We start from the raw sequence: 12,111 nt of genomic DNA on the forward strand, positions 1-12,111 counted from the left end.
ATTGGTCCTGAGGCACCAGGGTGATCTGTAACGGCATGCACTGGTGTCAGATGAGAGAACACTTCCGGTGACAGAAGAACCGAAAGGGTGCTGCTGAAATCCATTGCACCCTCGCAGCCCCGGGGAACCAGGCCCATCATGGTGCAAACGAAGCAGGGAGGCAGCTATAGCCTCTAAATGCATGGAAATGGGGGGAAGACAGAGTACGTGTGACTGTTAATGAGGTATACAGACCTGGGGCGGGGGGGGGGGGGGGGGGGGGGGAGATGGGGGAAAGACAGAGTACATGTGACTGTTAATGAGGTATACAGACCCGGGGGGGGGGGGGGAGAATGGAAATGCCAGCTATGCAAGCTGTAGCCGTCCTCACCAATGAGGTCACGTCAACCAGTGGAGCTGACTCACAGCTCCTTCCACACTTCTCTCTTCCGGTCTCCCACTACCTGTCTACAGCTCCCAGGGCATCTGGGAGCACAGGAGAGGGGGGGGGCCTCCCTAAAAACCTTCAGATCACCCTGAGCCTGTGTCTTGGTCACTAACAGTGCTGTCATTTGCAAAATTAATAATGTATCTCATTCAATTAACGCACGCCTCAGTCCTCCTGAGGTTAACATGATTAAAAGAAATGCCAGGAGCCTGGCCCCACGAATACGAATGAGTCCAGCTCTCAGTCTGTGACCACCCCTCCCTCCCTCGGTGCTAAAGCAGTCAGATGAATGAATGCACCTCAGCGCTTGGGTTCCCGTTCAGCACAAAGACTCATGATGGGATAAAGAAGGAGCCGGAGTTGCAAAGAGGAAGAGGGTTGGAGGGTCAGCCATCTGCCCCACACTGACTCTGACGAACCCAGGGCTGCCATCAGACAGCTCGTGGGACAGGCAAGGCCTACTTTGGCCAGCGTTATGTATCCCTCGACTTTCTTCTTTTTGAGGCTGACTGCTCAAGCCTGGGTCATTAGTCCCAGACAAATTCAAAAGCATATGAGCTTTCTCCTTAAAACAAGAGAACATTGGCCTCTCGATTTATTTGCCACCCACAAAGCACAAACTATTTCACTTAAAAATTTTTTCTGTTCAGTTTATTCTGTAGCTCAGTGGTCTCTGTTATGTTGTTGCTGGCTTGCTAGGGATCGAACCGAGGACCGTGTATATGCTAAGCAAGCACTCTATCACTGAGCTACATATACTGTTTTTTAACCTTTGTTTTGGAACAACATCTCAATTAGTAGCCCGTTCTGGCCTTGAACTACAGTCTTCCTACCTTAGCCTCCTGAGTTGCTTCTCTTGGAGGTGAGCTGCGCAGGCCTGAGTGTCTAGCACTAAGGGAATCTGAAAGCACTCGAGCTTTCTCCTTAAAGCAAGAAACTTACAGGCATGCACCACTGTGCCCAGCTCCATTGCTTAAGTAAATAGAACAGACATAGGTCCATGGCAAAATGTACTTTTAAACTTTCTTTAAAATGCAACTTCTAGTAAGTTCAGACCAGTTCTTAATCTAAATGAGCTTCGTCCAAAAGAAAAGATATCAGTTCATAATTGAATGTTAGTTGGCATAAACGGGTGACCTGACTTAGGGGTTAAGGCAGAGGCAGAGGGATTAATGGCCATCTATGGCCTTTATTGCTTGTTCTTCTGAACCTGTTATTTCTGTTGGAGAAGAAAATCAACTAAAGAAAGTGATAACATCAGACACAGACATTCATTCTTAGGAATCCATCAATCTGAAGGTAACCGCTCATGTCCAGCATCACGCTGAGCCCAGGGACAGAGGTAAACACAGTAATGCACCCAGACGCTTTGCTGTCTGGTAGGACATGAAGCATGGCTACCCCTGCGATTGGCTAACATGGTTCTGGGAGAAACTTTGATCCAAGCATGGGGAGTGACTTTCACGTCACTAAAGAGGGAAGAGAGAATGCCCAGCCTCAGAGGTAAGGATAGGCCTTAAGAAAGAAAAGAACATCATGTCAGCTCCTCCTGCCCTAGAAGAACCTGGGCGGCCTTTATTTAAATTAATTTGCACATCACAATTGAGAATGATTTTTAAGAAATAATATCCTTACATAATGATGTCCTTTGACCACAAGTCTTTTCCTGTGGCTTCATAGGGACTAAGAATGGAGTGTTTGTATCCAGATTTTGGCTGGACACAGCCTAGGCCCTTCACTTCATAATCTGTGTATTGGCTCCACTTCTGTTGCTGTAACAAAATACTTGAGGCTGAGTTGTGTATAAAGAAGTTCATTTGGCTCATAGTTTTGAAGGATAAAAGGCCAAGAACAGGGGACCTCATTGGTTCAGTCTCTAGTGAGGATATGGCAGAAATACACACAAGAGTGATTATCTGGTAACAGAAAGGCAGAGAATAGGCAAGTTCAGTTTTGCTCATGTTTTAACAACTCATTCTCATGGGACCCGGTCATGGTCCCGTGTGTACTACATTTATCCCTTCCAAAAGCAATGTTCCCACCATGACCTAATTACCTCAGTTCTCATATTGCTACTGAGTACCCAGGACCCAGCACAAATCTTTAGGTGACACATTCAAACCACAGTAGTCCCCATGGGTAAAGTCAGTTCAGCTTGCCAACACTCTAGGCTGCAGCTGACATATCCCAAATGACAAAGCCTTGTAGAGGGCAGTATCGACCAATTAGCAACATCTGGAGGATTCAGCTGGCTCATCTCACTGGCTGCTGTTGAGTTAACACTGAAGAGACCTTGTGGTTAGCCAGAGGATCATATGATCAGTGAGTCTGTCAGAAGCAGAGAAGACAAAGGTCTTTTTGACCTTTCTCCTTGTGTCCCTGCGTGCAGCTCTGATTTGCCCAGTTCAGTCCTGAACATCAGGCTCTTCTCCTTCCTGGCAAGATGATGCCCAAAAGGCATCAAAGAATAACAGACTTGCAGAGATACCACAATCAGAAGGAAGAGAGTGTGTTGTGCACCCATTACTGACCACTTATACTCACCTGCTCCAGCTCTGTCCTCCCCCACATTCCTTCTAAGCTATAATGAACTGACAGTGCCTCTTTTTTTAAGTCTTGCCTCTTGCATCATCCCTGTCCTCTGCTCTCTGCACCCTGGAGCTGCTAGCTAAGTGTCAGTTGCTTCTTTCCACTCAAAAACCTTGGCCCCCGTCAACAATGGTCAATTCTGCATCTCTGGAGGCTGGGTTCCCACTTAGAGGCTTAGTAAGGATGCCCTTCTATACCATATCTCCCCATTAAGAATTCAAATAAATTTTGTTTGGAGAATAATTTTTTTCTTCAAGTAGTTACTCAAGGAAAGACATGAGTGAGGTCTGAAAAGGAGTGGGTAGGGTGATCTGAGCACTATTTTTGACTCTCAGACTCCACAATGTTCTGAGGGCACTGAAGGTTCCCAACTCCTCCCAGGACCCAAGTTTTTCTCAGTCTTGTTTCTGTTTACGCCTGTGCACAGGTATCCGGATGCTGGACCAGCCCTTTATGACAGACATCATCGAAGCCTCCTCCATCAGTCACATGCCTCAAATGATAGACATCTACAGTGCAAGCTGGGGCCCCACAGACAATGGGAAGACAGTTGATGGGCCCCGAGAGCTCACGCTCCAGGCCATGGCTGATGGTGTGAACAAGGTAAAGACATCCCGGTCACCACAAGGCCCCAGTCCACCCATGAGGTAGGACATGGAGGGTGAAGTGGTGGTGACAATACAGTGGACAAAGTGGCAGGGTGGGTTCAAATGTTAATTTAGACCCTGTGGAAAGTAGGCACAGAGTTGGGTTTAGTGGTGCAAGAGGTGCATGGGAGGAAATTCCAAGCAATCATAACGTGAATGAGAGGCAATGGAGTCATAGAAGGTTAGTCAGGAATGAGACCTGACCTCTGTGATGGGGACAGAGGAGAAAGTTTGCAGAAGGCTCTGAGACTGTAGTCCCACTCAGAAGAAGTTTCTGCTGAGTTGGCAGGTTGTCTTCAGTGAAGTCACCCATGCAGGGCAGAAATGAGCCAGCACTGGCATCCTCATGATATGCTCAGTGGAAAACCAGAAGCAGTCTACAGGCAGTGGGGTCTCTGCCCACACTGGATGGTGGATCCAGGAGTAGCAGCTTCCAAGCAAAGCCCCAGTGCTTCTATGGGAGGAGGTCTGAGCAATGAATTTTGTGGCCATTGATTTCTGATAGTAGCTCAGCAATGGACAGTACCAAAGAGAAGGCACCAAGCTGGAGCCTCCAAAAGGAGAGGAACCAGGAGATACAGCTTCATATTTAACAAAGGGATGCTCCCTCAGATTACAGGGCAGAGGTCACCTAGACAGAACACAAGCCAGGTTCAGAGAGCACAGCATTCCTGGGCCAAGACCCCATTCCAATCCCTAGTACCCAAGAACCTGTCAACAAGTGATTTCGCCCAGCCTAGCCTGCTTTGTTGGCTAAAAAATAGTCGTATGTGGAATCCTTCAAGGGTTTGAGATCATTATGAGATGTAAATTTGGTAAAATATGGTCAAAGCACCGGGAGATGCCCACAGTTCCATGAACTGCTGACCCTCAGTCAACTACCCTAAGACCTCATGGCATGAACACAGCCTCTGGAGATGTTGTGGGTTATATCGACCAGGAATTCAGAGAGGGTATATCGGGGGTGCCCTGAGTTTTCTCCAGATTCCTAGGGCCTGAAGTACCATAGTACTTGTGGTTTGAGCATCAGTTTCCAAACTGTCTTCATAAGCTGTTTTTGAATTGCTGAACTCAAAGCATGGCCACTGGCGAGCCTTGGAGAGGAAGGTGGTGGGAAGTGCCATGGCTCAGCCTAGCCTGCCTGCTGTAGCCAATACTTCATTTGAACAAGATTCTGTCAAGGGCTGAGGGGTGTTACTGTCAATGACTTGGGAATCCATGTCTCATAACCCTGAGATGCTAAGACCCCAAAATAGCACTTTCAACAAGCACACTAAACAGAAAGGGCATGGCAGCCACTTACATTCTGGGAGCAACAGGGTCATATGGATGTCTGGTGACCAAACTGTATGTCCTGCTTAATCTCAGTGCTGCAGGAGCAGACATCCAGGTAGCTCAGCTGAAAGGCATCCTTTGATGAGGCAGGAGTGACTGGGGTAATGGGGTGATTCGGGCAGGTCCTCACAATGCTGAAGGAGAGTTGGGCCTCCTGGGTCCCAGATAGCTACAAGATGTACAGAAGCCCACACTAGCACACTTCAGACCAGATGTCTGACCACCTCACGCCTGTTTTCCTTGGCTTCAGAACTCATTCTCTTCAGTCCTTTCTTCTTTCTTGGGGCATGTGTTCAGGTTGTGGAGACAACCCCTTCCCATCCTTGCTTGTCACAACCTGCAGCTTCTGTCCCTACTTGTCCACACTGCTTCCAGGGAAAACTTGGCCCCGAATTAGGAGACACGACTTCCCAAGCCTAGGCTTCAAAAATAATGTGGTTCTGTCTGAAAGGCTCAGAATCTGAAGGGACCAAGGACAGTGACGTTTCTAACACCATTTTCTCTTCTGCTTGGGACAACTCACAATGGTGGATACTCGGCCTTCCGCACCCTCTAAAGGAGGAGTCTCTCGGGTACTGATGAATTCTGCAAAAGATCTAAACAGAAATATAAGACTATATGTCCCTCTCTATTACAGGGTTGAATCATGTGCCCAATTCCTCCTCTTCAAGTCTTAACCATAGGTGTCTCAGAGTATAGCCTAATTTGAAATTCAGGTCACTGCAGAAATAATTAGTTAAGATGAAGGCATGTTGAGTGGGTCAGGCTCCTAAGCCAGTATGATAAGAATAAAAATCCTTAGTTATTAGTGAAAAATGGCAGTGTTTGCCCACAGACATGTTCAAAGGGAGAATGTTGCACAAAAATGAAGACAAAGATCCCAGAACCCACGTGCAAGCCAAGTAATATCAAGATGCTAGGAAATCACCAGAGACTAGGGAAGGGTTTGGAAGAGCCTTCCTCCAAGGTCTGGAGAGGAAGCAATTCAGCTGACACTTTAGTCTCAGACAACTAGATTCCAGAGGATTCCAGAGCAGCTAGGCAATTAATTTCTGGTGTTTAGAACACCCTGTTTGTGTTACTTTGTTACAGTAGTCCTATAAAATTAATGCACCTTTCCTATCTTAGAACTGACAATCAGAAAGGGGATTAAGCCAGACTCTGTAATTGTGGAAAGACCTGGTCACTGCTCCAGGTCATCTTGATATCTTTTGACTGTCTCTTTTATAGGCAAGATAGTTGATCACTGGTTCAATGACAGTATTTTTTTCTTCTCTTTCACAAACTCAAAAGACCATCTTCCTTCATTCTGTATAATAGTTAAAGAGTAAGCATTAAAAAATCCACAGAAAACTACAACCAACCAAAATACAGAGTTGTGGAGCCTAGTCCTGATAGACACATCTACAAAACACTCCCACATCTACGGTTCGGAGATCACTGTAGAAGAGGGGGCAAAAAGACTGTAAGAGAAAGAGAGGATTGAGAAGTTTGTCATGAGACTGTCTCCTAGTAACATCAGAACCTCTACCCATAAGTCTCACAACATACTGCCTAAACGTGAGCTGAACAAGAATGACACCAATAGAATTGCCAACGTGGATAGGAGATTGTTGTAATTTTTTTTTTTTTTTTTTTTTTTTTTTGCTTTTCGAGACAGGGTTTCCCTGTGTAGCTTTGCGCCTTTCCTGGAACTCACTTGGTAGCCCAGGCTGGCCTTGAACTCACAGAGATCCACCTGACTCTGCCTCCTGAGTGCTGGGATTAAAGGCGTGCGCCACCACCACCCGGCGGATTGTTGTAATTTAATCTTAACAACAGAAATGTTCCTGTATGGCCAGTGCCATGACGGAGCTGCTCCTGATGACATCACACTGATAGCTTGAAATCGGGTATGGAAGTTGGCAAACAGAGCATATACATCCCCCTGGAGAGAGCTTGTTGTTCACCAACACACACTTGGTTTTCCTTCTGTCTTAGAAGTTGCATACCCCATAGTCTCCTTTAAGCAGAGACAGCCTTGCCCTAGTGAGGCTGAAAGTTCCCTTTGGGAGGATAAAACTGGAATAAAAGCACCTGAAACCCTGAATTATGTGTTCATGCAAAATGACAAGTTTTTCAACCTGAGTCACTACTTATCTTGTGACCGTGGAGGACAGCTTTGCTAAGTAAGCCGTGACCTCACTCCACAAGAGAGCTGTCTCCCTTACATTCCGTACAAGTTTCAAGAGACACAGAGTCCTGGAAGTGAACAGCTTCATGCCATCCACTAAACATCAGTTCCTACATTTGGGTGGAGCCTGGTGGGAAACTCACAAAATGTCCTGTAACAAGGCTGTGGCAATCTGCTGTTGAAATTGAGCCAACCCGAATCAGTGTGGAGGACCCTGACATTAGAATGGCACAAGGCAAAGGCCGGCCAATGGGAACTGGTTTCAGAAGGTGGTGTCGATGCCCTGTTTCACATACCCAAGGCTGGAACTCTTGACACATCAGCAGCTTGCTTTCTTGACAAGTGATTCACCGCATGGTTGAAAAAAAGCAGGCACCCAACCCAGGGCCAGACAGCAGGAGCCTAGGGGAGCATCTGGCAGGTGTCCATTTCTCCAGCAGACATGGTATGTTTGGCACCTGAAGCTGGAAGAATCAGGCCAGTATGTGACAATTGCCCTCTGTCCACATTTGCAATGCAGATGCACTGGAAACAAGGCATCCCTGGGTGGCTCCTGTCACTGCTGTGCTTCTGAATGTCACATCTCAGAGCTGGATCACTCTCTCTGCTCCTGTATCCATAACTTCCCCAACTCCACCTGAAAGGCCTTTTCAAGTGCAATGCTTCTGCAAAACGTGCCAAGATTGCTGAAAAGCAAGAGAAAAATCTTCATGACTTACCTTCAGACAACAGCATGCAAACATTTTGAAGAGGAAAGTGCATGATGTGGTGGGAAATATGTGTCTTCTCATTTGGCTTTTCCCCAGCCTGTGGGAACAAGGCTTTGTTTCAAGATAACACTTTTTAAGACAGTTCAGAGAATTGTGTAAGTGACAGCATATTATACAGAAGCAAAGGGCTCCTTCTCGTTAGTTCAGTTATCTGATTTACTCTAAAGAAAATCCCACCTAGGAAAGATGGTATCCATCCACACACAGAAGTCTGACTGTTAGGCACACAGAGGCAATTCTTACATTTGTCTTTTAATAATAACACTCTGCATATAGGTTTTATTTGACCAATATAATAACCATAAAAATGATGAGTAAAATAAAGAAGTGGGTAAGAGACCCTTAACAGTGCACACACTGTTTGCCATAGATTTTACCATTCCCAAGTGCTTAGCACCTGCTTCACACATACACCTCATTTACCTGGATCTATAGAAATGTCAGTTTGCCTCTTCCAAGTTTTTTTTTTTTCAGTAAATTCTTGACTAGGCATCAGAGAACAGGCAGGACGGAAGGAAAGGGGCTGACGCAACCTGTGTTGGTGGTCAAGGGCTTTCCTGGCATGCATAGTGCTCTCTGGATTGATCCCCCACATCAAAGGAAAAGAACAAATCGTTTCCCTGTGGCTTGTTGCAGCCTTGCCTCTTTAACTTGGTAGTATGCATGTTGAGTTTATAGTTAAAGCATTTTTCACAGTATTCCTGGGAAGTTGGTAACAGAGGTCCTGAATGATGAAGTGGCCAGCAATTAATCTCTACCTGTCACCTTGACATGAGTTAGAGTCCTTTGGGAAGAGAGAACGTCAATCAAGAAAATGCACACACCCCCAGACTGGCCTGTAGGGAAACCTGTGCTGCATTTTCTCAATTAGTGACTGATATGGGAGGACCAAGCCCATTATAGGTGCTATACAAAAGCAGGCTGAGCAAGCCATGGAGAGCAAGCCAGTAAGCAGCGCTCCTCCATGGCCTCCAGGTTCCTGCCTTGCGTTCCTGCCCTGACTTCTCTGGAGGCTGGACTACAAACTGTAAGCTGAAACAAAATCTTTCCTCCTTGGTCACTTTTGGTCATGATGTTTATCACAGCGATAGAAACCTAACTGGGACACAGCCTTAGCTTGAGATCTCCCGAAAGCAAACCCTGAGACAAGGCTAGAGTTTAATATCTGAGCTGAACTTAAGTTCAACTCAAGTTCAGGATCTGAGCTGATGTTATTTGGGAGGCAAAGGGATACCAGGCCTGAGAAGGGAGGTGTGATGAGAACCAGAGAGGGTCAGCTCAGGTTGTGTACTCAAGCCAGCCACCCCATGAGCAACTGAAATCATAGGATACTAGAAATACATGTAGACACACAGTAAAGGTATTCTGTTGGAGTGTAAAGGAGCTAAGACAGAAACCACTGAATGAGATTTACTCCCACGGTGGCAGTACTCTGCCGGTCAAAGCAGAGGGCAGGTACACGGAGAAGCCTTCAGCCTCTTGGGAAATAGCCCTAAGACAAAGAGATACCCACATTGACATTTGGAAATTCCCAAGCACAAGAGGTTCTGAGATCCAAGGGATCTGGGATGACACCATCTGCCATCTGTTATAGTCACAGGAGCAAAATCTAATCAGAGACTTGGAGTCATTGCTCTCCAGTAGAGCACTGGAGAGCATATGTTCACTATGTGGATGGACAGATGTGGTCCCTCCAAGGAAATGGATGAGGCAGCAGACAAACCACCAGAGAACACAGCATCATGTCTTCCAGCATCTTCTTTTCCTCTGACAACCAGAAGAAAAATCCAGACAGCATGAGAGAACCTTGATGATGACCGAGGACTCATGAGGCTCTTCTCCCACACGAAGGGAAAACAGCCACCCAGGACAGCCTGGAACATTTTGACTGGCTCTAACGACTATATCTCAGCCTCTTATTAATCTCTTCTCAGGACTTCTACTAAAGAGAGCAAATAAGTTATGAGTAGTTAAAGACCCGCTGCAGGAATTCTCTGTGGTGCTGATGAGACTGAATGCTGATAGATCATCCTTGGGGCAGGTGGAAGATTGGGGGCAGGGCACAAGTGTCAGGTTTCTGCACTAGAATATATGAAGATGATGAGCCACTTGTCAAGAGAGTGGCTCAAACGCAACCATCCAGGAGCGGGGAGTAGCTGGCTGGGGAGAAAGTGATTAATCAGGTGTGGGTCAGGCAAAGCCCTGGTGCTGCTTGATGAAATTTAATCAGAGTGTGGGTCAGATACAGCGGCAGCAGTGCCAGGGCCTCAGCAGGCGATGGATGCCTCCTGCCACAGAGCACTCAGAGACACTGCTCCTGATTTATCCTCTGAAGGCCAATGAAGGTCATATTTGGGCAAGGGCTCCTTGGCATGAGGCCAGCAACTCAGCCTCTGCAGTGGTTCACATACTATTACAATTCTTCCCTTTGTTTCTGGGACAAAAAGAAACGGAAGAAGGCATAGTCTATAGGATCAAGGAGTTCACAGTCATTTTCAGCAACATAAGGATTTCAAGGCCAGCCTGGGCCACATGAACCCCTGTCAGAAAGGGTAGGTCTGGCTATCATGTGCAAGACCCCAATCAATCCTCAGCACCATAAAAACAAAGATATTTTATATTGGCATTTATTATTTATAGATGTTAACACTATAGTCATTATAAAGAACAACAATATGGTTATATAGATGAAGAATCTTCAAACATGACTGCCTTCTCCTCGGAAATTCCTTCTTTTAGTAACTCCACCTAAGTAAACAGAGATAACAAAACATATAAAGTTGCATTCATTTTAAAAATTGGAGTTTTTGAAAACTAGAAATAATCCTCTACGTATGACTAAAAAGGAGAGAATAAACTGCTAAATGCTTATTCAATAAGATTAATAAAACATAATATAGAATACTATTAATCACATGAGTAAATGTTAATTATATAGTAGTAAAATTCATTTTTAAGCAGGCCAAGTAAAATGAATCTATTTTATCCCAGGTTCATTTCAGAAGCTATTTAATACTTTGCCTCTCTATATAAAACTGTCAGGAATCCACAAAATCACACTAGGAATCATTCATTTACAGGTTATAAAGAATTTCTATTTTCCTCTCCATATGTATTTCAATTATTTTACATTACATGCAATTTTCACAATAAAAAGTTAAATAACTTTTTAAAGCATGTTAATGTACTAAGCTGCCAAGGTGAAAACCAGATGTGGTAGTACACCCCTGTAATCCCAGCATTTGAGACGCTGGGGCAGGAGGATTTCTGTGAGTTCAAGGCCACAAGACCAGGGTAGGCTACAAAGTAAGGCCTGCAGCTCAGTGCCTGCCCACAGCTCATTCATGCATTTGTGATGAACTGGAAGGTAAACTAGAGACTGGCTGGCACAAGGAAGCTCTTGCGTGGTCTGGGAGCTCTTGGCTATCAGCTGGGGCAGTGAATTTGGCTGGGCTCTCGACAGGCTAAGTCAGATTCATTGCCCTGTATAAGCAAGTTCTGAGACATGGTAGAGAGTACACGGTTCTTTAAGTCTTGGGCTTAGACTCTTTGCCCACTTAATGTCACTCACATTTTGATGGTCAGATCAAGATGTGAAGCCAGTCAGGATCCAAGGAATAGGAAAGAGACCCCCTTCTCCTCTTGAGCAAAACTGCAAAGTCACATTACAAAGGGTGCTGATACATGGGATTAGGCAAGTAGAGGTCACAATGTCACCCCCTACACCAAGGTGCTTCCTTGTATCAAGATTGCTTCGCTCACTGGCAGCCTGCTCAGGGACTTGTAAGGGAGAGTTATCCCAGTATTAAGCCCAATCTGAACGTGAGCCTGTGACTCTCCATGCCAACATCAGAAAACATCTGTTTCCCTCTTTGTCCTGGTTTCCAAGAGCAGTTGCTTATTTTGATGGAGCCTTTCAGTTGTATAGATTGACCAAGAATCTGAAGACAATTCCCAGTTTGTGGTCAAACAATTATCTGTGGACTTACTGACTCACTCAGTCACAGACTAATCAATTCCCAGTCCTAGTAGAAGAAATTCAGAATGCCCTTGGAGGTCAACCAGTCACTTGTTTCCTAGTGACCTCTCCACCTTAAACCACTGAATCCGAACCACAGACCCCTGGGGGCCACACGGGGCTTTTCTCTATCTCACTCTACACACACTCTT

At 45.7% G+C, this 12,111-nt stretch overlaps 1 protein-coding gene across 2 annotated transcripts in view; it reads left to right on the forward strand.

The window, feature by feature from the left end:
* Pcsk2 (proprotein convertase subtilisin/kexin type 2) overlaps positions 1-12,111 on the forward strand; it is a 245,033-nt gene that overhangs the window by 212,737 nt on the left and 20,185 nt on the right. For both annotated transcript variants that reach the window (XM_059259622.1, XM_059259623.1), the window contains one exon: positions 3,444-3,619. In XM_059259622.1, coding sequence (XP_059115605.1) covers positions 3,444-3,619 — 176 coding nt within the window. The remainder of the gene's footprint in view (positions 1-3,443; positions 3,620-12,111) is intronic.

Source organism: Peromyscus eremicus, chromosome 4, assembly GCF_949786415.1.
Source record: "Peromyscus eremicus chromosome 4, PerEre_H2_v1, whole genome shotgun sequence".
In the NCBI taxonomy this organism is placed as follows: Eukaryota; Metazoa; Chordata; class Mammalia; order Rodentia; family Cricetidae; genus Peromyscus; species Peromyscus eremicus.